General features: G+C 41.6%; 1 protein-coding gene across 2 annotated transcripts in view; it reads right to left on the reverse strand.

Annotated features, from left to right (window-relative positions):
* Positions 1 to 9,239: 9,239 nt before the first annotated feature.
* Positions 9,240 to 27,572, reverse strand: part of DDX6 (DEAD-box helicase 6) — a 36,444-nt gene continuing 18,111 nt past the window's right edge. For both annotated transcript variants that reach the window (XM_075546680.1, XM_075546681.1), the window contains exons 5-14: positions 26,078 to 26,207; positions 25,412 to 25,558; positions 24,385 to 24,479; positions 21,629 to 21,751; positions 20,744 to 20,872; positions 20,207 to 20,323; positions 18,889 to 18,952; positions 15,294 to 15,395; positions 14,621 to 14,803; positions 9,240 to 13,492 (exon numbers count right to left, since the gene is read on the reverse strand). In XM_075546680.1, the coding sequence (XP_075402795.1) occupies positions 14,628 to 14,803; positions 15,294 to 15,395; positions 18,889 to 18,952; positions 20,207 to 20,323; positions 20,744 to 20,872; positions 21,629 to 21,751; positions 24,385 to 24,479; positions 25,412 to 25,558; positions 26,078 to 26,207 (1,083 nt within the window). In that variant the 3' untranslated portion in view covers positions 9,240 to 13,492; positions 14,621 to 14,627. The remainder of the gene's footprint in view (positions 13,493 to 14,620; positions 14,804 to 15,293; positions 15,396 to 18,888; positions 18,953 to 20,206; positions 20,324 to 20,743; positions 20,873 to 21,628; positions 21,752 to 24,384; positions 24,480 to 25,411; positions 25,559 to 26,077; positions 26,208 to 27,572) is intronic.

Here is a 27,572-nt window from a genome sequence, read left to right on the forward strand (position 1 = left end):
TCTAGACTCTAGCACTGTGAGACGACGGATTTGTGATGTGAAGTCACTCATGCTGCAGTACTTGGTTGGGACACGTCTAGGAAACTGGTGCACTAACATGGGCTGACGGTCCAAGTGCAGTATGGGGTGCCGATTCACAGAGGCCCTCAAGCATTGTGCCTCTTTCTTCACAACACAGACACACATTTTGGTGACTTGTTTCTCAGTTTTGGAGGACGAGCCAGGAATATCCCAGACCACGCATTCCCAGACACTGGATTGAAACACCAGCTCCCTGGGCTTTTGCTCTCTTACCCTGAAGCACCCATAAGATGGAGACCGTCGCTCCTAAGCCTGCAGGTCTCACAGACAATGCAAGTAACAAAACTTTCTCTCGGGCTCTTGTCTTTGGAAAGGGGGCCAGTTCTGGAGGCTTCAGTCTGGCCCTTCTTGCCATTCTAGGCTTTACCGCGTCAATGGACCAGAGAACCAAACTCACTGCCATCAGACTCACGGCACCCGCATAGGACAGGGCAGAGCTGCCCCTGTGCGGTTCCGAGCCGCTAACTCTACAGCAGCCGACAACCTCGTCTTTCTGGCACAGAACCCGCGATGCGTTCGAATCGCTAACCTTGCAGTTAGCAGCCCAACCTTTAATCCACTGAGCCTAATCTGCGCTTTGCTCTGCTTCATCCAGAACCAAGACTCCACACTGGGATCCTGAGCTGCTGTCTTCAAGAGTGCTGTTCAGCTAGGGGAGGGGGGGGGGGGAAGGGAGGAGGCCAAAGAAGCTTTGACCACTTGTAGATTCAGCGCTCTCTGGTGGCTGCTTTCCAGAATCCTGCTAAAAGTCGCTTCAGAGTTTCTACTTTTTGTTCTTTTTCAGTCATTTTGCATTCCACAACTTGAAACAACGTATCGCATGCCTCAGTGGTTTGTCTTGATGCCTTCCGCCTGACCCTGCCGCCCGTCTCCTCCACGTCACCCAAGTTAACCCCTGTGTGCTCTAGCCTGTCGCTCCTCCTGCTTTCCTCCAGTAAACTTCATCTTGATTTTACAAAATAATATAGTCTCATACAATGTTTATCTTTTCATAATTGCGTACCTTCACCCAGCACAAGGTTCCCCAGATCCATCCATGTCATGCGATGTTTCCCATTTTATCATTATCTTTTATCAGCACACAATATTCCGTTGTGCGTATGTACCAAAGTGTACCCATTCCTCCTCTGACGGGCACTGACCTTGCTCCCAACTTCTTGCTGTGCCGGAGAGTCCTGGGAAGAACATGGGCGTGCATATACCTGTTCATGTTGCGTCCCGTACTTCTTTAGCGAACATGCCAAGCAGAGGGACTGCTGGGTCACGCGGTATTTCTATTCCCAATTGTTGGAGGAAGTGCCATCCAGATTTCCACAGCGCAGCAGACGAGGGTTCTAATCCCCTCTGCACCATTTATTATTTCCTTACTTGTTGATAACTTTGCTATCCATGCAGGTGTGAGGTGGTATCGCATCGTTGTCTTGATTTGCATCTCGAATGGCTAGTGATTGAGTCCTTTCTTCGTATGTGCTTGGCTTCTTCGGTGAACTGTTAATGTCCTCCGTCCATTCTAAAATTGAACCGCGTGTCTCTTTCTTCTTGAGGTGTTTACATTTTCTATAGGTTTTGGGGTTAGACACTTCCATATGCCATCGCCCCCAACTGTCTTCCGAGTCTTACGCATTTGGTGAAGTCAAAGGGCCCTGTGAGTGGAGAATTCCAAGTGCACTTCTCTTCCATGCTAACTGTCTTTTCTCCTTACGCTTAGCTTTGGCTTCCTGAGTGGGGTGAGAGGTGAGGTAAGAGTCAGTAGGTATTATTCACAGATCTGGAAGGTCAGGGGGATCTTTGGGGTTTGGATACCTCTTTGGGTGTCAGCACCTTTGTCTTGTCACCAGTGTGCCGAATGTGCTGACCCATCTGACCGTACAATCTGCACCTCAGGGTTTACGTCCCGGGACGTGACTGTCCCTGCCCAATTTGGAGCCATCTGCGAGTGGGCATCTCCCGTGATACACGTACCTGTGCCCTTGTGGCTCCTCTCCTGGCCACGCCCTCCTCCTAAGTTAGTGGGAGCAGTGCGACCGTCACGCAGCCCACGTGCTCGGGGAGTGCGTTCCCATGGGAAGTCGGTCCTAATTAAAGTACTAATTAGACTCGGTGTCTCCTTAGGCAATGCCGGATCAGAGCAGACTTCATGGAAAGCCGCGTCTCAGGAGCGTCTGCAGCCGCAGGGAACGAAAACAGAGGATGTGCCCATTAAGTGAGCGATCCCCCTCTCACCAGCTGTTTCTCCCCTGGGCCCCTTCTTTACAGCTTGTAACACCCTGCTCTCTTTGTCACCACGGTCTGAAACCTCGTCTCCGTTTTCCTCACTCTGGGTTCCTTTAATTTTTCTGCACTGGTTCACTCGCCGACACCAATAAGCAGCTGAGCAGCCATGCGAATCTGTGCCGCTGAAGACCTTAAGACGCGAGCGTTCTTGGCCCAAAGATGCTGGAGAGACCCAGGGAATAAAAATAAAAGGAGTACTGCAATATATGGACCCGACAGGGAGATGTTTCACAGCACTACTTTTAATGCCATTTTCATGTGAAATAAAAATAATAATAGAAATAGATTGGTTTATTTGATATGTGATTTGAAAATTGGGGTTGCATTCCTACTAAGGAGTCCAAAATACTCCCTTTGCTTGCTTTGAAATATTTTGGGGAAAGACGAGAACAAGGACCTGCCTACTTCTCCATCTTGCTGGACTCTCTGGGCGGACATTCGAGAGGGGAAATAGCCACAAGGTGAGTTTACTCACGATGTCACCCCGTTGGCAGACCTCCATACGTCCTTACCCTGAACAGTGAACCACGATGGTGTTTCAGGTCTCTGTGAAGCTCAGAGCTGGGTCTCCTGACCCCTGGAAGGTATCTCTTTCCGGTTCCTCAGATTCGCCACTGAGCTGATGAGGCTTGAACTGCAAGGCCTCCCACCTCCCAACACCCTTTTTCAATTTGTACTTACCCACCGACGTGCCATTTACATACAACAAATCGCACACAAGTGAAATACACTAACTATAGACATTATGAGCATGGTCTCTTTCCATCCTCCACCACCCTCCATCGCACCTCCCCTTCCTGACCTTGGACTAGGCATGGGTATCTGGGGGCCCATCTAAGAAGAACTGGGGTGAGGAAGCATTCAGTTTGGTTTTAGCGAGATGGATATATATATATCTTTTAATTAAATTTATATATATATATATATCTTTTAATTAAATACTTTTAGTGGAGGCTCTTACATCTCTTATCACAATCCATCCATCCGTCCATGCTGCCATCATCATTTTCAAAGCATTTTCTTTCTACTTGAGCCCTAGGCATTAGCTCCTCATCTCCCCCCTCCCTGCCCCCTCGAGGGAGATATTTCCATGTAGCTCACAGTCATTGCTATGCATAACTATCATATTGGGAGCATCCGGGTGTAGAGATGGCCCTGACCAAGGATAAGCAAGTTGTATTACTGGCCCGACCCGTTGAAAGCGAACTGCTAGGTTAACGGGTGTTACAATGTGTATCTCTCGTGTTTTCATTTTTCCTTATTATCAGAGACCTGAAAACCGATTGCCGCTACAGTAAAGCACCACAACCCTTGAGCTTCCAACGCCTTGCCCTTTGCCTCCACCTCCTCCATGGTGCAGTCAGAAAAGAGGCGCATGTTGACATCACTGTCTGCGGCGAGGTCCCATCCTCGCCTCCTAGCAACTCCCGTCAGGAAGTGATCTTTGATCTCCTGGTGTGGATGCCTAGCGGATGACAAGCTATTCTGAAAAGGCTGCTTCTGGAGGCGGCTCCGCCAGCTTTCCACCAAGCAGCACACGGGAGGTATGCGAGCCAGCCTATCTACTCACCACCACTGAGGCCCTGGCACTTCATAGTGACTGACCTTGAAGGGCATGGTAGAGCGGCCCCTGTGGGTTTCCGAGACTAGTTGACAGAAATAGAAAGCCCCCCCATTTCTCCCTCGTAGTGGCTGGTGGTTTCAAATAGCTGACCTTGAGGTTAGCGGCCCAGTGGTTTGGTTCTTTTAAATCATTTTACCGGGGGCTCATACAACTCTTATCACAATCCATACATACATCAATTGTGTCAAGCACATTTGTAAATTCGTTGCCCTCATCATTCTCAAAACATTTGCCCTCCACCTAAGCCCCTGGCATCAGCTCATATTTCCCTCCCTCCCCGTTCCCCTCCCTCATGACCCTTGATAACTTATAAATTATTTTGTCCTATCTTACACTGTCCGACGTCTCCCTTCACCCACCTTTCTGTTGTCCGTCCCCCAGGGAGGAGGTTAGATGTAGATCCCTGTGATCGGATCCCCCCTTTCCACCCCACCCAGTAGCCCAGGGTTTAATGACTACTCCACCAAGGCTCTCAAGTCGACTGAGTGGCGCTGACTTACACTGGAGCGACTTACAAAGGTAAGGTGTGCCAGGGGGAGGCACAATGTCCAGAAACTGCAGGAAGAGAGTCATGCAGATGCTGCTCTCAGGGATACACCGCTTGAAAGAATCTTGTTGTGAGGGAATCAGAGGACTACAAGCCCTGACCTTGCTCTCCCCACGATTCCCTGGAAGGGAATTCTTGTTAGCCAGAGAGCAAAAGGATCCTAAATGGCAGATATACTAATGTGGCTCATATCAGTCAATCTCTGGAGACAAAGAGCTGAAGAAAGAACAGAGCTGGAGAGGCAAATAAGATCATTAGGATACCCTACTCTGTTATTAGATGACTGGAGTTTTAGAAATGCAACTAAAGATGTATGAACTGAAACCCTTCCACACGGTGTCTGTAAGCAAAACCAGGCTATACTGTAATCTTGTGATTTTCGCATCTAATCCCTTTGCTTCTTACATACAAGGGTTGATAAGATGTTTTGGCCATCTTTTTCTTTTTCAAAACAGTATAGTAAAATAACTGAATTTAGGGGCAAGTTGCCTGATCTGAATTTTCTATCCTGTACTATTTGTAAATGTTTGGCAATCTCAATTTTTTATATACCTGAATTCAATTCCAAGCTCTAATATTCTAAGGCACTGCTTGTTTTATATGATTCATATCTCACCTGGATGCTTAACTCTTCTCCAGATCATGTTCACCTGGCAAACCCAAGCAAGGACATACAGATTGTCTCATGCCTTCTTCCAAATGTTTCATGGCTTCCTTTTAGATTTAGGTTTATGACTCATTTTGAGTTAATTTCTGTGTAATAAGTAATGTGTGAATGGGGTCCCCCTGGCCCAGGGACATTCAATGATTCCAGCACTGTTAGCTGAAGAACCTCTTCTCTGTTAAACTCCCTTCACCCTTTACCAAAAACTGACTAGGCGTGTATATGTGGGGGGTCATTTCTGGACTCCATATTCTGTTTCAGTTGTCTCTATCCTTTTGTCAATGTTACATTTTATTATTACTTTTTAAAAATAAATCATTTTATTGGGGGGCTCATACAAACTCTTCAGCGATCATGTCAGGAAGGTGAGCATCAGGGAATGCCAGTTTAATAGAACAAAGTGTTCCTGCATTCAGGGAGTACTTGAGTGGAGGCCAAATGTCCATCTTAATGCTAAACTTATAGATATATGCACATAGATCTATTTCCCCATTGTCATATATATATATATATATATATGCCTCTATTTAGACCTCTATAAATGCCCTTTGCTTCCAAGTTCCTCCTACTATTTCCTTTTACTTTCCTCTTGTCCCACTATTATGTTCAGCCTTCATTTGGGTTTCAGTAATTCCTCTAGGTTACATTGCCCTTGATCAATCCCTACCAGGTCTCCTACACCTTTCTCACCATCAATTTAGATCACTTGTTGTTCCCTTGTCCCTGGGGTAGTTAACACCCAATTCCATTCCCCCTCTCTCATGTCCCCCCAGAACCGTTGGTCCTGTTGTTGTTCTCTCCTCCAGTTTATCCTACCTATCTAGGTAGACCTCCAGATAATAATATGCACAAAAAAACAAGACAGAGCAAAACAAAGCAACAAAAGAAAATAAGACAACAAAAACCCAATGACAAAAAAATAAAAAAGCCTGTAAATAGTTCATCTGCTTGCTGACCCCCAGCAGTGGCCTCTGGAGTGCCATGCCCTGGCCCCAAAGTCCACTTTTGGTATTCCCTGGGGATTTTGTTACTGTTCCCTTGCTGTCCTGTTGCACACCCTCTGTGTCTCACTTCAGTGTGGTGGGGTCAGATCAGGCACAATTCCTGCACTGTCTCCCATGTTCTCCACCCCCCACCCCCGTAGCGCTATGGGTCAGTGAGGGACATCGTGTCTCATAGTGGGGCCAGCCCTAAGGTCCTCTCTGTGCTTTGGCTGCTCTGAGTGGGAATGTCGTCCTCAGGGCTTGGTGGGCCAGGATGTGTTCCTCTCTCTTCCTCGCCCTTCATTTGCTCCTGTGTGCTCTGATCAGATATGTCCCTCTTCCTGAGCTGTAGCTTCAGTGTTGTCCTCTGAAGTGAATTCTTCTGCAAGAAGCGGGGTGGGGGGCCTGTCCATGTAGTTGGGATTGGGGTCGGCCCCTGAGACCTCTCTCTTGGTTCTCTATTTTATTATTCTAACTTAAAATTGGGTAGAGTCCTTCAATTTTGTTTTACATTAATGTTTGGCCTTTTTGTTTTTCCACATACGTTTCTGAATCAGCTGGTAAATACCTACCAAAATAAAAGTCTATTAGAACTTTTGAGAAATGCATTGGATCTTTGTGAACACGAAACCTTTGTTTAGGCCTATTTCATTAATTTGTGTTTTTGTTTTCAGTACATGTTGTTAGATGTTGTCCAGTGGGCTGACTCACAATGATCTCACACACAACAGAAGGAAACACTGCCTGCACCGGTTCCATCCTCAAGATTGTTTTGAGTCCATTGTTGAAGCCACTGTGTCAATCCATCTTAATTATTTGTCTTCCGCTTTTTCAATTTACCAAGCATTATGTTTTCCCAGGGACTGGTTCCTCTTAATAACATGCCTAATTACATAAGATGAAGTCACACCACCATCTCTTCTAAGGAGCATTCTGGTTGTATTCCCATTCAGAGCAGATGATATCGATCTTCCAAGATAGATATTTGTTCATTGTTCTGGTAGTTCATGGTGCAGTAGTCATCATGAACATCGTTAACTCAAATTCGCTCGTCCTCCATATTCATTCTTCAGGTTTCACCCACGAGGTAAATGAAAAAATATCCCGGGTGGGTCAGGTACACCCGAATCCTCAAAGTGCCATCTTTGCTTGTTAGCACTTAAAAAAAGGTCTTTTGCAGATTTGATCAAATACATCGTTTGATTTTCATCTCTTCTCACTTGATTTCGTAAATGCTGCTTCTGTGGATTTTTTCGATCCAGGTCAAATGACACTTGCAGCATTTTCAGTTTGTGATGTCCACCTAACTGTGAGGGCTTTTGTTTTCTTTACACTGAGCTGCAACCCTTTCTAAGGCTGTAGTCATTGAAGCTGTCACTTTCTGCAAGCAAGGTTGAGTCATCTGTGCACTGCACGTTAATAAACCTTCCTTCAGTCCTGATGCCACATTCTTCCTGTAGTCCAGCGTTCTTTGCTTGGCATACATTGTTAGTAAGTATGGTGAAAGTATATTCCCTGACACACATCTTCCCAGTTCTTAAACCATGCAGCAGACCCTTGTTCTGTTCATAACCACTGTCTCTTGGTCTATGTACAGGGTCTGCAGGAGTACAAGTTTGGAAATTCGATTCGTCTCAATGTTACCCATAGTTAACTATGCCAAATGTCTTTGCAGTAAATAAAAACAACCCACAAATAAACATCTTTGTTATTTTCTGCCTTCAGCCAAGATTGATTTGACAATATCCTTTTTTCCACATCCTCTTCTGAATCTGGCCTGAATTTCTGACAGCAACCTGTCAATGTACTGCTGCAATCATCAGTGAATGGTCTTCATGTGATGGTAGTTTGATAATGTTCGCGCTATTGGGTCTCCATTCTTTGGAACAGGCACTAGTGTGGATACTCTTCCAGTCAGTTGGTTTGATGACTGTCTTGCATTCTTGAGTGCTTCTGCCCTGACTTGTTGAAAATTTCAGTTGATATTCTGTCAATTCCTGTCTCCAGTGCAGCTTAGATGTCTTTAGTACAATTGCCTTGATCATATGCTCCCTCTTGAAATGACTGGAAGACAGCCAGTCAGTTCTCCCTGCAGTCCATCTCCTTTGGACTCAGTATTTTGCCCATAGACTCCTTCAATATTTCAAGTTGAGGTTTGAATTCAGTTCTCTCAAGGCTAGCTTCAAGTATGGCGAAAAGAAGCAACCTTGACACACCTTTCCGAATTGTAGACCATGTAGTATCCCCTTGGTTCTGTCCTAAGGATTGTCTCATTAGTTTCCAAATGAGCACAATGAAGTGTTCTGGAATTCTCAATCTTGGCAATGTTAACCACAATTTATTATACTCAACAAAACAATATCTTTCTGGATCCCAAACTTTCAACTAAGACCCCCCTGACACCAGCAATGACACCCTCATTCCACATCCACTTCTAAATCTGGAATGCATTTCTGGTACGTAGTTCTGTTCAGGTACCGCAGTAACCACTTTATCTCTAGCAAAATCTTGTGTATGATACCATTATTGTTCAATAATCTGCTGTCTGTGGGATCCTCTTTGGAATGGACACAAATATGGATCACTCCCAGGTGGTTGGACAGGTAACTTATCTTACTAGCTTCTTGGCACATGTTAACTATACAACACAGTACAAGAAACAGACTTAGCATACAGATCTTGCAGATCTAAAATTTCGTAGGGGAAAAGGTGAGGGGTGTGTATTTACTTTTAAGTCTCGCTGTTTTAGAATTCAATTTGTTTGCATTATTATATTTCCACCCAAGTATTTGATTTGTGGGTTTGTTCCGATTTCTGAAATATTTGTGAACTTTGCAGGTGGTAATCTCTGAAAATCTATTCTGGGCACACTCTGGACCAGGATCTGACAAACTGGAATGTAGATGATAAGGCAATGCCCGAGGTGGGATTTTATTCATCTGGGATTACAGCAGTCATGTTCAAACTACCTGATTACTGCACCATACTGTGAATTACTTTGGAAAAATGCTCTAAAATGCAGGGATTCCTAAACAGACCCTGCTAAGAACACTCCGCACACACATCTGAAGTTCCAGTGGGTTTTTATTGAGATAAATTAACACAAATCAAGATTTTACCAATTTTTCCTGAACCACATAAATGCAGTGAAGACTCTGGTCCATACACGTGTACATACAACACATCCCAACAAAAACAGAAGCCCACTGGAACATATGCCAATTAACATAAAGCCAATTTCCCTTCCCCAAATGTTTTCAGATGTTTAAGTTCCCACTGCTCACTTCAGTGGGACCGATCCCTTGTGGCTAGGGACACTGGAATTCTCTCCCATTTTTATTGAACAAAAAATTAAGAATTTTCAAGTTTGTTTTAATAAAGGGAATAATGACTTTGTTTTTATCCAGGACCCCTTCCCAATAACCAATGGTTAGGATACAGTAGCCTGTATCTTAATCACCCACCCATACTCCCACCCTTGCCCTGTGGCCCAGCACTGTCTCCAGAGAATTTAAATGCACTTCTGTTGGAAGCTGTCAGCGGAGGAGGGGCAGAGTGCAGGTGCCAGGCCAGCTCCCTCTAATCCTTTGGACACATGCTCTTTACCCTGAAGATGAGATTTCCGATTACAAAGGAGAGTGGATTTTCCTTGGGAGACATTTAAAAACTACCTTTAAGGATAAAATAAACTAAGTTCGCCAAGGCCCATTTATATTCACCCCAAAGCAGTTTACATCATGTTCCATGAGGTCAAAAATTCTGCCTGACAAAGGTATTTAGTCAGAAAATTCTGTAACACATTTTAAGATGTAACGCTGACAAAGGTAGCAAACAAAATACCATGGCTTAATTCTGTTAAGAAGTCAGCGTTTCATTACTCATCTCCAACCAGGTCAGGAGCGTGGCTAAAGGCGTTTTCTGATGAGGTGGTGAGCTTCCAACGTGTTTCTAAATCCTTAGTGCAGACACCCTCCCCTTGGGGCACAGTACCCTCCCCCCACCCCTATTAAAAAATTAAAAAAAAAAATTAAACCAAGTGATCAGAATGAGATGTTTTGATTCCAACAAATTACTCAAGGCTTTGTGAATTCTGTCCCTAACCCAAGCATGATGGTACCCCGCACACAAAGCACATGGCCAGGGAAAGATGCTCCCATCTCATTCTGAAAACAAATGTTATTAACCAATGGCTCTCTCCCCAATGAGCCATTGGGACCAACCCCTATGATGATGGCAGGACCCATTTGAAAATAACTTGGAGACATTTTTAGGTTTCTTCTCCCTTACATTTGTACATGAAAGATCATTTTAGGCTCAATTTATTACATTTCTAGAGTTAGGGCAAGAAACCTTTCTTTCTCCCTTCTCCCCCTCTGAACTTGGGGGTGGGGGAGAAAGGCTGTAACAGTCCACATAACCCATTACACAGGGCACAGCTATAGGCTAAACCAAGAGCTGGACTGCATTTAAATATTAAAATAGAGGCTGGCCCAAATAAACCACTGAAGAAATACAACTTTTAAAAAATCCAATACTGAAAGAAACTGGAAAACAATGACCAATAGTAAATAATGCTCCTCATTTTGGGGAGAGGGGAGACAGATTAAAAAAAAAAAAAAAAAAAGGGACCAGGTTTTGACCTAGTCCTTTTAGAGCATCTTCCCATTGAACAATTCCTATTTGAGTCAAGCACCAGGACTGGACAGCTGCCCCTGAGTTGCCCGTCCAATGGTGGTTGCCCAGAGAGTTTTAACTTCAGAAATACTTTCCATTTCAAGTCTGTGCTTTTGAAGGGACCACAGGCATGTGGCACCAGGCACAGTTCGAGGCTGGCGAGGGACGCTGTGCCATTCATTTAGTCACCCATATACTCTCTAGAGCAAGGTACAAAATTGCATTTACACACCTTTCTTGCTTCTTTCACAATGAACGATCCCTCTAGTCTCCCCAGAGATGGAGGGAAGAGAGCTGCATCAGTACAAAGGCAAAGGGTTTTTCTGTTTTTTTGTTTTGGTCAAAATATGTTGCCTTTTAAATTCCCTCCCCCCACCCTTTTCTGGAAAAAAAGTTACTTCTTAATTAGCGGTTGCATTTAGAACCAGCATTTGGTGGACAGAAGCCGTGGTGACGTGGCCCCACGTGCTCATTTGGAGTGGTGCTGTGCAGCTCTCACCACGGTGGGTAAGGAATGAGGGCTAGGTCTCATCAGGAGGCATCTGGAGGATTCTGACCCTTCATTTTGGGGGAGTCACGGTTTTATGTAGAACTAACTAGGCAGAGACAAAGAGCAACTTCAAATAATGGATGTTTCCTGATGAGTTAAGCATGAAAGCATATGCAGGACTTATCATGTAGTATTTGAAGGTTACAGAAGAAATTATGGATTACAGAAACAAAGACTTTTTAAAAGTTTGTTTTTACTCCCCTCCTCCACTCACCCCCAGATGCCCCCTGATGGACCTAACCTAGTACACTGGGCTAAAAACGGGTATTAAAACATTAAAAGAAAAAGAAAAGAAAAGAAAAAAGTTCACTGGTTGATTCATCTCACTCCTTTTGCCTGGAGATCAGGCCAAACATCAAGCATGTTGGGAGGGGCACAATTTAAAGCAACACTATTATAGATTGTAAAGCATTTGCCAGCAATTTACAATGCAAAATGACAGGTAACAATTCTTGTCAAAGGTAGCAAGCGGCAGCCTTCTGTAGCACTGGGTTGCCCATTATCAAGAGTTTAAGCATCAAGGAGAGCAGAGGGCAACAGACACCCTACAGAAATGACCCACAGAACGTCAGCTCCAGGACTGCTCATGGTACCAAAGCTGGTACTGGCTGATATTCTGAAATGCAGTTCCTGCTTTACACACAGACACTGCCTCCCAATAGAATCCCCACGTGGCAAGGTAGATTAATCACTGCCCCCTTTTGCAGAGCTGAAAAAGTTCCGCAAATTAAAAAAAAAAAGGGGGGGGGGAGGCAAAATCAGAGAGCTTCTCAAAGTAACATCTTGAATAGATTTTTGGAAAATCCTTGCTCTCTCTGGGAGGCCTCCTTCAAAAGTACTACAGGAGACAGTGTAGCAGCAAATGCGAATCCCAGAGGTCTGGGTCCCTCTTCAACACAGGATCCCTGCAGAGGATGCGCTCTACAGTCAAGGCCAAAGAACGTTCAGAGTTTAGTGTTGCGAAAACTGAGCCCCTCTCATCTTTAGCTGCTTCCATAATCTCTCTAATCCCCTTAATCCCAGCAACCTCAATAAAAAAACAATAATATATATATGTATATATATATATGTATGAACCCAGAAAAAAACGTATTTACAAAGTTTATACAAGTATACACACCCAATTTTCTATGGGCCACGCTTTGCCGCAGAGGAAAGAGGGTCAAGGCTCTGACATGTGCACACATGGAGCGCCCTAACTGCTAATGGAGGCGCATGTGACCCAGTCTTTAGTGTTCTGCTACAGAGCACAAAGGCTTGTCAGGTGGCTCCTGCGACGATCGACTTCTCTTTCCTTTGGGAGCGATGATGTTGTAGCTACTCAGCCCAGAAGAAATTTTTACTTGGGATTTTTTTTTTTAAATACATGTATTTACAGTGCGGATGAACTGCAGTTGCATATCAACTCCTCCACATAAAGAAAAAGAAAAGGTGTTTAACATTACTAGCATGTTTCATCTTCCAGCCCTGGGCTTGAGTACTCATATAGAAAGGGATGAGATAAGACTTCAACTTGAAACCAAAATGAAAAGACAAAAATATATAAAAAATAAAGAAAAGAGGAAGGAAAAAATTACTATGGTTGATTCCTTGGGCTGTGTCTGAAAGATGATATTCTGAATGGTCTCATAGCATAAGGCACTTCGCACAAATAAGTAATAAGCTCTTTAGGCTTAAAAAACGGATGAGTAATCAGGGAGAAGTTGAAATGCACTCAGAAGTCAGCTGTTGGAGAATTTTGAAATTGTAGACAAGCTTGTGTTCTTCAAGATTCTTCTCTTTTCAGGGTTTCTCCCTTTCTCTTCTTTTTCTCCTCCTTCTTTGTCCCCCTCCCCCAGAATTTGTTTTTAAAAACCAGCAGTTAGTGCAACTAAATGTTCAGTCAGCACACAGTGCAAACAAGTGGAACAAAAAGGAATATTCCTTCTTTTCAGCTTTTTTCTCTTCACCACTTTAAAAAGAAAAAGAAAAAAAGGTCTGAGCTTGTAAAGTCTTCATAGTTCCAAAATAAAGATGAAAACCCCCCAAAGAGAAGAGCATCCCGCCCAGACGATGTGTCGCAGCTCCAAACGGGCCTTCTGTCGTTTGTCAAAGCCTGGAGAAGGGAGGAGAAGAGAAGAGCCCAGTCAGTATTTCTGAAAGCAAGACAGACGACAGCACAAAGGCTTTCACAATCCAAGTCTACTCAAGACGTTCTTGCCAGGAGTTCCTATTGGGTCCTTTTCTTTGCCTACTGCAGAATCCAAAGATTGTGTTCAGGTGCTTTTGCTAGGCATTCCAGAGAGAAGCTTGAAAATCCTGGTAATTGGCAGCATTTGTTAAAATCAAAATAATTGCAGCAGGACTTAGAAAGAAAAAAACAAAAACAAACCCAAAAACATTTTAAATAGCACGATTAAAAAAAGGTTACTATGAACTGAATATCCTGCAAACGGATTAGCAAAAACATTTTGCAGTTTATGCCTCACATCTGAATTAGGACATATGTTTGGCACTTAAATTAGAGGAAGAAGTGAAAGTAAAAATGGGAACTTGAAAAGAGTTAAGAAAGTAACACTGGGGGTGGGGTGAGGTGGGAAGAAGAGGAGCTGACACCAGGGCTCAATAGAAGGGAAATGTCTAGAAAAGAAGGAAGGCAGCACATGTACAAATTCGCCTGATATTTGGATTGTAACAAGAGTTGTAAGAGTCCCTAATAAAATCTTAAAAAAAAAAAAAAAAAAAAAAGAACTCTGGGTAAATGTTCATTCACTGAACACTCATATTGAAAACTTCAAAAAAGTTGTTTTTAATATTTTCCTAGCGCCCAAGAATTACCAAGTATGGAAAAATGAACTGCACAGGAAATGAGAGCAGGCATTTAAAAAAGACAATAAAAGTTAACCTCATAACCTAGCCCACTAGAAATTAAAAGTGAACGACAAAAACAGAGGGAATGAATAATAAATAAATATTTTTGAATTTTTATCCTTTTTTTATGTTGTGGGTCTATCATAAATACTATTCCTGTTATTCAGGGAGATTGAATTAAAAAAACAGCATTTATAGATTCTCTAATGAGACACCCTCACTAAGCTAGTTGCTGTTTAGAGTCATTTAGACCAATGTCATTTTACCCCGTATTGCTACTGCCCAAGGTAGGATAATAAATTTCCTCCACGACAAAGAGGGCCGTGAGCAAGTCTCTGCTTCCGTTAAACACTCTGCGTGGTGCGGTACGCACATGCTTGTTAAGGTTTCTCATCTTCTACAGGCTCGCTGTGGTACTCTGCCACATACAGGCTCTTGTCAATGTTGCTTGGGATGGGTTTGATTTCTGTTCCCAGCTGTTCCTCAATACTTTTCAGGTTGAAGCGATCATCATATGTGATCAAGTTGATGGCCAAGCCAAGGTGACCAAAGCGACCTAACAAAAATAAAAACAATAAAAATCAAGCTAAATCTGAGAAAGAACATGCAAGTCTTTAAGTAAGAAAACTCACAAGCTCCGTTTTCTGACTACACGAATCACTTCTTTGGTCAGCTCACACACACATTACCCTCAAACTTCAACCAAACAGCCCAAAGTCGTACTTTAAACACACCACCTTTTCAAACGACCACAGCAGATGCTCATTTGCTTCAAAAGTCAGCAAAATACAGATGATACTGTACAGTAAAGTTACACTTACTGAAAAAGCTAGATTCTCAATGTGCTAGTTTTATTTAAAATTAAGCATGTAGTAAAGTTATTTGAACTTTTCTTAATAGAAATCAATCAATTTTCAGCACCAAACTACAAAATTGGCTCCAACTCAGTTTCGCCTTCATGCTGAACTCCGGTTCCACAAAGGAACACGATTTAGTTGCTACACTTCTCAAAAAAAATCCATGAAGAAACCCTTCCCAATGCTTACCCGATCTTCCAATACGATGGAGATAGGTCTCTGCCAGCTTTGGGAAGTCAAAGTTTATCACCACATTCACAGCTTGTATGTCAATACCTCGGGTAAACAGATCTAAAAAACACCAGTATTTATCTTTCAATTTAAATTCAACACATTTCTTGTATAATTCAACTGTATTAATTTCACCTATTCAGTGCAGTTGCCAATCACCAGCATTAATTTTTAAGTAAAACCTCAACTCTCAATTCACTGCTATCGAGTCAAGGACACTACCACAAATAATTTGCTGCTCAAACCTCTTCCCAGTCTTTCAAACAAGTTTTCAACAGTGGTCTAAGGTGATCCTGTAAATGGAGGTAAAAGCGAGGCTGGTGTAAAGTGACACCAGTAACCTAGGATTCTAGGTCATGCACCTGAGTTGATTCCAAACGAGACGTTTGGATAGTGGCAGAGGCGTTCTCTGAGTAACAGACTTGGCTTCGTTTCATGAGGGTGCCTTGTAAAAAAGAGATACATTTTGTGCAATGGAAAAAATAATTTTGAGGTCAGGGTTATTATCAAAATTGTAATAGAACTTTGGGATGCCTTCCCAAAACATTGAAGATTTACAGGAATGCTGCCCCCACCCCCCTAAAACAAGTTTTCAGATGGATCAACATTTTAAGGAAGGCTCAGAAAGACTTCAGAGATGAGCAAAAGAAAACTTGCGGCTAAAGTCTAATAGGAACTGGTGGAAGACCACCACAGAGTAAGATAGGCATTCAAGGTGGGATGTCACATGGCTCATCATTTTCCATTTGAGCAAACATCTTGGCTTCAGCGAGCTTCCAGCTGGATAGGTACTAACTTACCGAGTAAAGATCAGCTAATTAACACCTGATCTTTCCATCAGTCTTTTAAGCAAGATCAAAGTTAAAGAAGATGATTTCACAAAAAGAATTTTAAATGGAGATGAGTCTTAGATTTCTAAATATAATCCGGAGAGCTAAGGCCAATCAAAACAGTAACTTCTGAGTGATGTGCTAGGCTAAGTTCAGGGTTGAGAGGTCAGCACAGAAAGTTAAGGCGCGCTCTCGCTCTCTCTCTCTGTTTCGGTGGAGGGTGGGGGTATGAATGATCCAAAGGGGAAATCTTGGTAGATTTTTCTTGAAGGACACAGAACAAAAGCAGGAGCTTCTTATGAAAAAGTTTTAAGAAAATGGAAAACTGCATTGTTGAGATAAAGGTCAGAAAGTTGTGCCAAGGAGGATTTTCCTCATTGGACACTATGTGCTTGTTCTTTAAAGGTAACAGGGTTGTCCTACAAGCTTCACTGAGTAACCTTACCCTGTGCACCCTTACCCTGTATCCCTGAGCTTGCCGCTTCAGACTTCTGCTCCCCAAGCTTTAAAAGAACCATCTGAGCCCCGCGATGGTGCCCCAAATGGCTCTTTGTCATGGTGTAGATAAAAAAAAAACCCCAGAATCCTTCAGGGAAGGGTTACAATTAGAGAGATGAAAACTGTCTCTTCGCTTAAAATCCCTTCTTCTATACATAAGGAGCTTCAGGAAAAAAAACCCCCAAAAAACCCGAGTTGGTCCAGTGCACAGCAACACCACCTGTGTCTGACTCAAGCTGCTCCCAGGGGGCTTTGAAGTACACACACCACTGGACCTTTCTTCTGAGGCGCCTCGGGTGGGTTTGAAACTTTGAACTTTGCAGTAATCAACTGAGGACATTAATTGTTGGCCCTGACCAGACATTCTCGATAAAACTTACCTAGTTCTTGTGTTTTCCTTTTTTAAGATCACTGTATTGAGGGCTCCTACACTCTTGTTATAATCCATACATCAATTGTGTCTGACATACATGTACAAGTATCGCCATTGTTCTTTTCTAGACATTTACTTTCTGTTGAGCCCTTGGGATCAGCTCCTCTTTCCCCTCCTTCAACTTACCTAGCTTTTAATGCCAAGTTAAAATCCCATCTCTTCTTAGGCCATCTCAGCGAGTTATTTCCCACTCCGCTGAATATTTAAAGATACTAATTATAGCTCACGAAGGGAAGTTTCAGGCTTTTTGTGTGCAAGTCCAGTCCTTGTTATAACAGATAGAATGACACTGCAGCACACACGACCATTTGCTGTTGTCATGACTCAAGGTGGCTGTGGGCTACAACTGATAGGGCTGAGCACTCACAACATGGGAGACAGGGTCACACACAAAACCCAAAATATTTACTCTGCTCTTTATCAAAAACATGTTTACAGACACCGCCATAGAATGTTCCTGCAACCCTTACCTACTTGTATGAAATTTTACAAAGGGAGCTGGAAAAAGAGTAAGACTCACCAAAGGTCACTGAATTTCCGTTAATGAGGGAGGAACCATTCACTAGAGGAGGTGAGACTGGTTCTACAACTCAACTCTTAATGGAATCAATGTACACAGAGAACTTAATTGGTCTACGTTTTCTTTTGGATATAGGCAGAAACAATAAGTAAAACTAGGTATTTAAAAAATGTTAAGACCCAGGCCTTATGCTTACGATGTCAATAATCTAATATCCTTTCAACTTAACTACGGATGATTTCTCTTTTGATTACTTCAATATTTAAAAGTCTATTGACATTTAAGTATGTTATTGCAATTAATTATCTTCAAGGTTTTAAAGCAAAGTTGGTAAAAATAAGCAAGATACTTTATGGTTCTATTCTATATATATTCAATATCATTAGAAAAAAGTTTATTTCTAATAGCCTCTTTAAAATTTTATGTTAAAATCTTGATGGTGGTTATAAGCAAAAATCAATTGAACAAAACAGTTAAGACCAGTGTGTGTGTGTATATATATATATATGCTTCAAAATTTAATGGAAAAATGAAATAAAAAGCTAATGGAATTTCCCCACAAAAGGCCTAGTGTAGGTCACTAATTTAATAAACTGCTAATACTGCGATTATTTTTCCCGTGTAGAGATCAGGGACTCTCCAGATGGTGCAAATGGTTTGGGTGCTCAGCTGCTAAATGGTAACCCTGGATGGTCCAATCCTCCTAGATGAGCCTCAAGAAAAAAACAGGCAAAGGCTTGGTGAGCTGTGAAAAGTACGCAGCAGGGTTACGAGAGGACATCAACTCGAGGGCAACTGGTCCCACTGGTTCAGATGGGAAGGAACTAAGCTCCGTGCCTCTCTGATGAGGCTCCTTCTACTCTTCCTCCAGTCAGTGAGAGACACAGTCATAGACTCATCTGCTTCTGGAGGAAAGATTATATATATATATATATATTTATATAAATATATAAATGAAAAGGCTACAATAATAAGCTATTTCTAAGTAGAATTCATTCTGTGTTGCTGGTTCATTCTTATATATTTAAGTTATTCTGAAAATATAATCTCAGGAACGGTTTAAGAGCCGGCTTAGAGATGGTTTAAAGTGGCTGAGTGAAGAAGAATGAATGTCTAAATGGTCTTCTGAGTTAACTACCCTGCATTCTCAAGGTCGGAAACTCCAGTACTACTGGTGAGTGTGCTGGACTGTTGTACCACACACAGGCTGCACACAGGGACCAAAACACACAAAGCAGAACAACCAGGGAGAAGCAAATGCAAAATACTTACCAGTGCAAACAAGATTTCGGCATAAGCCATTTCGAAAATCATGAAATACACGATTTCGATGCTCCTAGGGGAAAAAAGGAATACATTTGATTTAATTAAAATGCCACCTTCACAATTGTTCTGATGTTTGATCCCACTGCTGCAGCCACTGTGCAACTCCATCTTATTGGCTTCATGGCTTCCTCTTTTTCACTGATCCACAAAGTATATTTACTACACTATAGAAGACCTACATCTTTCTTTCAAACAGAAGACGACTGGGCTTACTTTTTAGTTATTACATAAAAAAAACAACAAAAAGAACAACTTTCAAATAAAAAAACAATACCTGTAACATTGACTCTAGGTTCTTGCCTGAAGTGATAAATCTAGTATCTGACAAACTGGTCTTCTTTTCGAAAGCAACTTTACTCCACATTCTGAAATACTTTCTTCAGCTTAATTTATTTCCGATGAAAATTTCTAATTCATGGCTCTAGTATCTGATCATTATGCTTCTTTCAAAACTGAATGTCAGTTGAATTCATTTTCAAGTATTTAATCGGTTAGCTTATAGAAACTGCTTCCTATTCATGACATTTTATAATGTTCTTTGGTCCCTCCTACATAAGATGCTTTATCATTAGTTTTGCGTTTATTCTCCAGTGATAGAAAAATGTCCTCATTTTTAAACATTTTTCCCTTAGTCCTAAGGAGGGCTGGTGACACTGTGAGGCAGGTGCTGGACTGTCAAATTCACCAGCCACTTCAGAGGAGAAAGACAGGACTGCAGCAATGAAAACAGCGGTTCTCAACCTGTGGGTCATGACCCCCTTGGGGGCTGAATGACCCTTTTTGCCCAATTCATAACAGTAGAAAAATTAGTTATGATGTAGCAACGAAAATAATTTTATGGTTTGGGGGGGGTCACACAATCTGAGGAACTGGAAGAAAGGGTTGCAGCCTTGAGAACCATTGAATTAAAACTTACAAGTCTTGACAAAGACTTTAATTAATTTACATGAACACGTAGGGTAACTGATTACTGTATTAAATACCACAAATCTAGAAACTCCCTGAAAGACTAAAATTTCATTTATATCATTCTTGACAGTTTACCAAGTATTTGTTCATGTATTAACTCAACCTTTCCAACAAACTTAAACACGGCGTCCCAGGTAAGGAAGGCTAAAGTGAAGGTTCCTCTCGGACCACTGCTTCACGGTTGATTCTTAGACTTGGGCCGTATGGAGAAGCACTAAAACAAATCAAAACCCCAAGAAATAATGCAAAAGGCTCTGGCTTTTCAACCTGCGCAAGCTCTAAGGCTCAGACCTACCTGCCTCATTTTAGCGTGGATATAGAAGCAAGAATAACCCAGCTGGGAAATCTTCTTGGCGAGCAATTCAACGCGCTGAGAGGAGTTGCAGAAAATGATCGACTGGTTTATCTGAAGCTGAACACAAGAAAAACAGGCACGAGAAGGAAACACAAAGACCTTCAGTTTGTCAAGTCTTGAAAATGTTGGCTAACAAACATCAAACTTTAAAAACATGGTCTCAGACTTAGAACCGCACGAGGACTGACTGAAGGATACAAGAGTTACCAGCTTCAGATACTAATTTATAAGGTGTATTCTATTTAACCTCTTAACTACCACGTAACTACCAGCACCAGTAAAGAATAACGGTCAAGTAATTTAAGAATCTAATTCAAAGTACCTGCGGCTTGGTCGGTCCACTTCAGATCAAGTGAAACGGACTTTTGGGAAGAGGTGACTTTTTGGTTACGGCGGAGCAGGTGGGAGAACAGTTGCAGATGTCTATTTCACTGGGAGTAAGAGATGGGCATACCAGCAGCTCAAGTCCCTACTTACCCTGGAGAACAGCGTGTTCAGGCAGTGAACTTTTTGGCGCTCCGTCACGTATGCGTAGTACTGGGTTACTCCCTTCAGAGTTAGTTCCTCCATCAGGTTAATCTCATAGGGTTTTTGTAAATGGGAATTCTGAAGAAAAAAAACAAGGAGTCTTATACTTAAAGGATTTTCTCGTAAACGGAAAATCTCTGCTTTTATCTGGCTAACTCTTGCTAGAAAGAATGCATCTATCTTCAAAACCTATATAAATGATGTATTGTGGAAGAAATAAGCTACTTAAGATGGGAAATCTCAAATTCAGGTGTGTAGCTAAAATAAGTCGCATTCTGTCAGCCTGACACAAGAGCTAAATGCGGAACAGGAATGCAGTCAAATTACTGTTACAGCATTACAATAAAGTGCATGCATAGAAAATAAGAATTCGATGATGGCGACACATGTGCAAATGTGCTGGATGCAGTGGATGGATGGAGGTAAGCGTCGTACAAGCCCCAATAAAAGGATTTAATAAATTAAAAAAAGAAAATATTAATTCATATGCTGAAGCAACCAGAAACTTGAAGTAATCCATACAGTGTATACAGGCAGTCAACATTTAATGACATATTTAAGTTACAATGAATCACAAATAATTCCTCTCATTGTGTGTAGCATCTTAACATGAGTAATGGGTATATTTATAGGCAATGTTTCCAACCCCCTAAAACAAAGATCAGTTTTATAAAGACACTGATACAAAGCAATGATAATGCAAACAAGGACAAAAGGGGACTTATGGCTTACATCAAAATGGAATCTGATCCTAATTTATAGACCGGCTATACACTGATAATAAGATATTATAGGAAACAGGAAGGCACTGACCAAGTACAGATTAATACTCACCATGAACTTCTGTACACTAAGAGGGAAAGTAGCGGAATACAGCAAAATCTGCCTGTTTTTAGGGAGCGTGAGAATAATGTCCTCCATTATCTGTACAAAATCCTGTGACAACAACTTATCCGCCTGCAGTAGAAAGAGAGGAAATGACTTTAAAAACAATGAACGATATACCCTGTGTCTTTGGCTAATACTTAACCAATAAAGGACCATCCAACAAGCGTAAGCTTAGAACGCTCCCGGTTGTGGGCAGCAAGTTCTCCACAAAACTGTACAGTGCCCAACGATGCAGGACAACTGCCCCACTGACTTACGAGTTGGGCCAGCAGTTTGAAATCAGCAGTCCATCATCTACAGGAGAGATGAGGTTTTCTACTCTCAAAACAAATGACTGTCTCAGAAACCCACAGGGGCAGTTCTACCCTGTCCTATGGAAGCATCATGAGTTTGGAGGTTTGGGTTTCGAAACCTGAGGGGGACTAGTCCACACTTCCAATTTTCTTGGGATGAGAGCTCTTAGCTATAACCCTTATTCCTATTACATAAATTATTTAAGTATGGCTTCCATTAAAAGGCATTATGGTGTGTTGGTTAAAAGTACAAACTCTACCTGGGCTGAAATCTTGTCTGTAGCTATTAGCTCTCCTGGGAGATTACTTTAACCTCTTTGTACTTTCGTTTCTAAAATGGGTCTATTTGCAGAAGTAACAATACTTACTCCACATGAGGGGGTACTCCCCCAAAAAAACCCGGACAGAGCTCTGCTAGGTGAAGTTTTTGTAGTACACATTTTTTCCCTGCTAGGCGAGCTTCTAGCAACTCTGAGTTACTACACCCAGTGGCATAGCCTGGGAAGGTTCTCTCTGATCAGTGAATTTTTTGGTAAAAAGTTTCACTCAAGCCTCATTTTTTGTAATGGCCAATTTAAGAGAACAGTGTGCGACTGTGAAATTGTTTCCTGCTCAGGAAAAAAGCTGCAAATTGTTGTGATGCTGAACACAGCTCACAAGGGCAGTGCTATGGGAAAAACTCAAGTGTACAACTGGTTTTCTTATTTCAGTAAAGGTGAAATGTGGACATAACAAATCTTGTTCTGGCCATCTGTCAACTTCCCAAATAGATTAAAGTATCAAAATTCATGCACTTGTACTTGAAGACCAAGAACAGACCATTGAAGAGATGGGGAAGGTATCTGGGCTGTCTTGGAGTTCGGTTCAGCTAATTTTAATGGAAGATTTGGGAATGAGAAGGGTCGCTGTGAAATTTGTGCTTTGAAAGAACAGCTCTGAAGAGACCCAGATTTTCCCCCAAGGTCATCACTGGTGACTAGATACTGTGCAGTCAGTGGAGGATGCTATTGTCACCTCGCCCCCAAAAGCTCATCAGGTGAAATCTAGATCATGATGACATGCTCATTTGTCTTTTTGATGTGGGGGACAGTGAGTGCATTTGGAGGTCAGCCCACAGGTCAGACTATTATTCAAGCTTTCTATTTAGAGCAGTGGTTGTGAACCTTCCTAATGCCATGACCGTTTAATACAGTTCCTCATGGTGTGGTGACCACCCCTCCCCAACCGTAAAATTATTTTCATTGCTTCTTCCTAACTGTAATTTTGCTGTTATGAATCAAGTGACTGTGATAGGGTCATTCGAATGCCCAAAGGGGTCGACCCACAGGTTGAGAACCACTAATTTAGAGGTTCTGAAAAGATTGCTTAACAGAGTGTGACCAAAAAAGGTCTGATTTTTGACAGATGAGGGACTGGTTTTGTCACCATGACAATGTAGCTGCTCATGAAGCTATCTCAGTGTGCCGGTTTTTGACAAAAAACGCATGTCTCTCTTGCCCTTTGCACCTTACTCACCTGATCTTTCTCCGTGCAACTTCTTTTTGTTCAAGAATGCAGAGGGACATGAAAGGGCAGTGATTTGACAACATAGAAGACGTAAGAAAAAAACAAGGAGGTGCTGTCAGCCACCCAAACAAATGAATTTGAAAAATGCTTCCAAGAATGGAATCACAGAGTTGACAAATGTATTAAGAGTACCTTGAAGGTGATAAGGTTGTTTAGTAAAAAATTTAAACACATAGGGGTGGGGGGAATTCCGTTTTTGTTTTTTTTTTTGGTGAGGTACCCCCCTATGTTGTTGTGAAGATAAGTGAAAAAAAGCTTGCAATGCACTTAAAATGCAGGCACAATGATGAATAAATATTAGTTATTATTACTTAAGATAAAGGAGTTTGGTTTGAATAAGATTATGATCAACATTAAACTAGCTAAATCTGAAACACATGGGACAGTAACCTGATTTTAAAACATTATACAGGGATAGATTTATGACACAATGCCAGGTCCTGGGGATACAGCTACTTAAAGGTACTTACAGCGAGTTAACGCACTATGTTCAGTAGACATCAAAAAATAAACCATGCTACATGGGGTTGGGGTTAGAGATACTTTTGAAATTTATCACTGAATGGAAAGAGATTCATATAAAGACTTTGAATCATTCAGCAATTCCTCATGTTCAGAAATACAGTAAAACCTGTATTCTATGTATGCTTAGGAGAAAAAGGCACAGCTGAAGTTCTCAGAGTGTCTATTACCTATTGCCTTTAACTAAGATGTTTGATAAGCAAAGGGGTTAGAACTGACAAGAGGTCATAAGCACAAATACCGCTTGTGTCTTTCACTAGCAGTCATACGCAAGGAACAGAATAGCATAGATCAGGATTTTTCCAAACAAAGAAACATTACCTCATCCAATACGATCATCTGGACATGATCAACCTTTGCTACTCCTTTCTTGATAAGATCCAGGATCCTCCCAGGAGTAGCTATCACCACATGCACTGTACAAGACATAGAAAACACATGTTCTCACTAACTTAAGCTTGGACAAAAAGAATACAGTCAAGGCTTATTACCATATATACTCAAGTATAAGCTGAGTTTTCCCAGCACATTTTAAATGCAGTTTCTGTGGTAAAATTAGGTACCTCAGCAGATATTCGGGTCAGCTTATACTCGAGCATGTACAGTACACATACATCTTTTATGAGACATTTCATTGCAGAGACAGAAATAGCATCAAGAGGTATAAGAGATGTGTTTTAGACAATGGTTCTCCATTATAACTAAAATTGGCTAGAGAATATTTGTTTCTTTTCTCTACATTGGGTGGTGGTTTCCCGAAGTAACTGCTCCAGAGAGGGGGCTCGTTTCCTTGTTTTAGAACAGTCCCCAATGCATAGAGGCACACCAAGCCCCTCAACCTAACAGCGATGCCCCTACACTATAGCAGTGGTCATCAGAAAATTGTTACAAGGACCAAATGAGGGCAATTCCAAAAAACTTGGCAATAGCGAGAGTATTTCTAATCATGAAATAACTGTTTTACTCTTGAGAAAATTCTTTTATAATTTTGAAATACAATGCCAAACTGCCCACCACAGAAAGAATCAATTATACGTTTCTGTGGTAAGAAAACCTACTTCTCTACAAAGTCATATTAGAATATTAGTGACTAATATTCTTCAGCTTTACCAATTAGTTAGGTACAATTGATACTACTTTACTGTTTACCTTTTACATTTCTCTCATTACTAGTGAAGTTTAACATCTTTCCAAGTATTACTATCCAGTGGATAAGAGTTCATTTTCCTCCAGCAGTGTTTCTCTGTCCTTCACATATTTTTCAAAATTTTTGATTAAGTCACTAAAAGACACATCTGTGGCTGAGGTAACACTCGAGGTATGATACTTCATTTTAATCATTTCCTACCTGTGTCATCCAGCCTCATTATGTCATCACGTAAATTGGTTCCTCCTGTGGTTGCCATCACTTTGGCCCCGCCCATGTGTTTGCTGACCTGGATGCAAATCTGACTGACCTGTAGAGCAAGTTCTCTAGTGGGAACAATCACCATTGCTGGAAAACATCAAGGAATAAAGGAAGCAGTGGGGAAACATTAAAAACATGTATCATATTTTAACATCTGGATACTGAGATAAATTAAAAAGTTGACTAGTAATACACCTAGCAAATATATTTTCAAAACAAATGAATCCTTAAAAAATATACTATTCTAGATTTAGCGCTTTCTTCAACAATCGCGCCACATTAAATAGTGTCCTCTTCGTTAGTTACAAATCTGTAATGGCTTTAAGTTGGCAGCCCTGAGCTCAAAGCGTATTAACCTGTGCCGTAAGTCTAGAAGAACAGAATAGTCCAGCTACAACTACTACTGAACTCCATAGAAGAATACAGATCAAAGGGGGAAATACACGACAGAACATCAAAATTTCAGGGACTCCAGTTTCTGGAGCACTGCTTTGAGATGATCTCTAAACTGCACACCAAAAAATGTCTACTTAAAAAGGCTTCTAGTCCTTAACTCCAACATTTAAACCATACTTTTTAATAAATAAAAGCCTATCTTCAACCAACCTTGTATATTGTCCTTCTTCAGGTCTAGCCGTTCAAGTAAGGGAATGAGGTAGGCACCACTCTTGCCTGTTCCATTTTTTGCTCTAGCTAAGATATCCCTACCAGATAAAGCGATGGGAATACTCTCCTCCTGAAAGAGACAGCACACAATGTCTTGTGAATGAAAACAGTACACATGCAAAGTCTCTGCAATACACAGACGAATTTCTCTTTACATTAACATTTACACGAGAAGCAAATAAGGAACAGTCAGCATTATGATTCTCAACAAACAGACACCAGAACTGCTCCTCCATGTGAAGCAGCATCCCATGGGTAAGAAAGTCAAGTATCAACAATAGGGGAAGGCATAAAGACAGAGAAATCCCCATCATAAATCTGATTTGAATATATGGATAAACACACAACTTTCCTCTAGTTCCTAAATGCTTCCTCCTCCCCCACTATCATGATCCCAATTCTATCTTACAAATATGGCTAGACCAGAGGATGTACACTGGTACAGATAGGAACTGGAAACACAGGGAATCCAGGGCAGATGATCCCTTCAGGACCAGTGGTGTGAGTGGCAATACCTGGAGGGTAGGGGGAGGATGAGGGGGGAATCCAAGGATCTACTGAAGGATGGACAACAGAAAAGTGGGTGAAGGGAGATGTCAGACAGGGCAAGATGTAACAAAATAATAATTTATAAATTATCAAGGATTGATGAGGGAGGGGGAGTGTGGAGGGAGGAGTAAAAATGAGGAACTGATGCCAGAGGCTTAGGTGCAGAGCAAATGTTTTGAAAATGATGAGGGCAATGAATGTACAAACGTGCTTTACACAACTGATGTATGTATGGATTATGATAAGACTTGTATGAGCCCCTAATAAAATGATTAAAAAAAAACATTTTACAATTTAAAACTGAAGATGGCATAAGCAATTACATAAAAATCCCCCAAACTATATATGATATTTTGAGACTAATAAGTCATTATAGCTGAGTCTTGCATAGAGAAAGTATAATTTAAAATTTTACTTGACATTGTGTTACATAACATCCACCACCTGTGTCAGTTTTGTCTGAAATGTGCTCAATTCTATGCTAGTGTCAAAACGGGATGGCAGAGGTTTCTGACCTTTACCAGGGAGTGAGACAATTACCATCAATATCAGCACAATCCAATTTTTTATGAAGTGGAAGTCAGGCATACTTCCTCTTCTCTCTACCCTTTAAAAATATTCTGACACCGAGAAAATGATTAAAATAAAAATTCTGACGTCAGTCCCTTCCACAGCGTTCTCTATTTCTGTGGGTTCAATAATTCACTGCATAGAAATCATAGACCATAATCATCGCTATGGGTATAACAGGGAAGTAAACAGGTTATACAACTCAGGATGAGGAATGATTCAGGACATAGTTCTTCCATCAGGAGGGTATTGTCTTAGTCATACCTGCAAGCAGGCCTCTCCTGGGCTCTTGACCTGCCTCTAGCCTCCTTGGGCA

This window comes from Tenrec ecaudatus, chromosome 4 (genome assembly GCF_050624435.1).
Source record: "Tenrec ecaudatus isolate mTenEca1 chromosome 4, mTenEca1.hap1, whole genome shotgun sequence".
Lineage (NCBI taxonomy): Eukaryota > Metazoa > Chordata > Mammalia > Afrosoricida > Tenrecidae > Tenrec > Tenrec ecaudatus.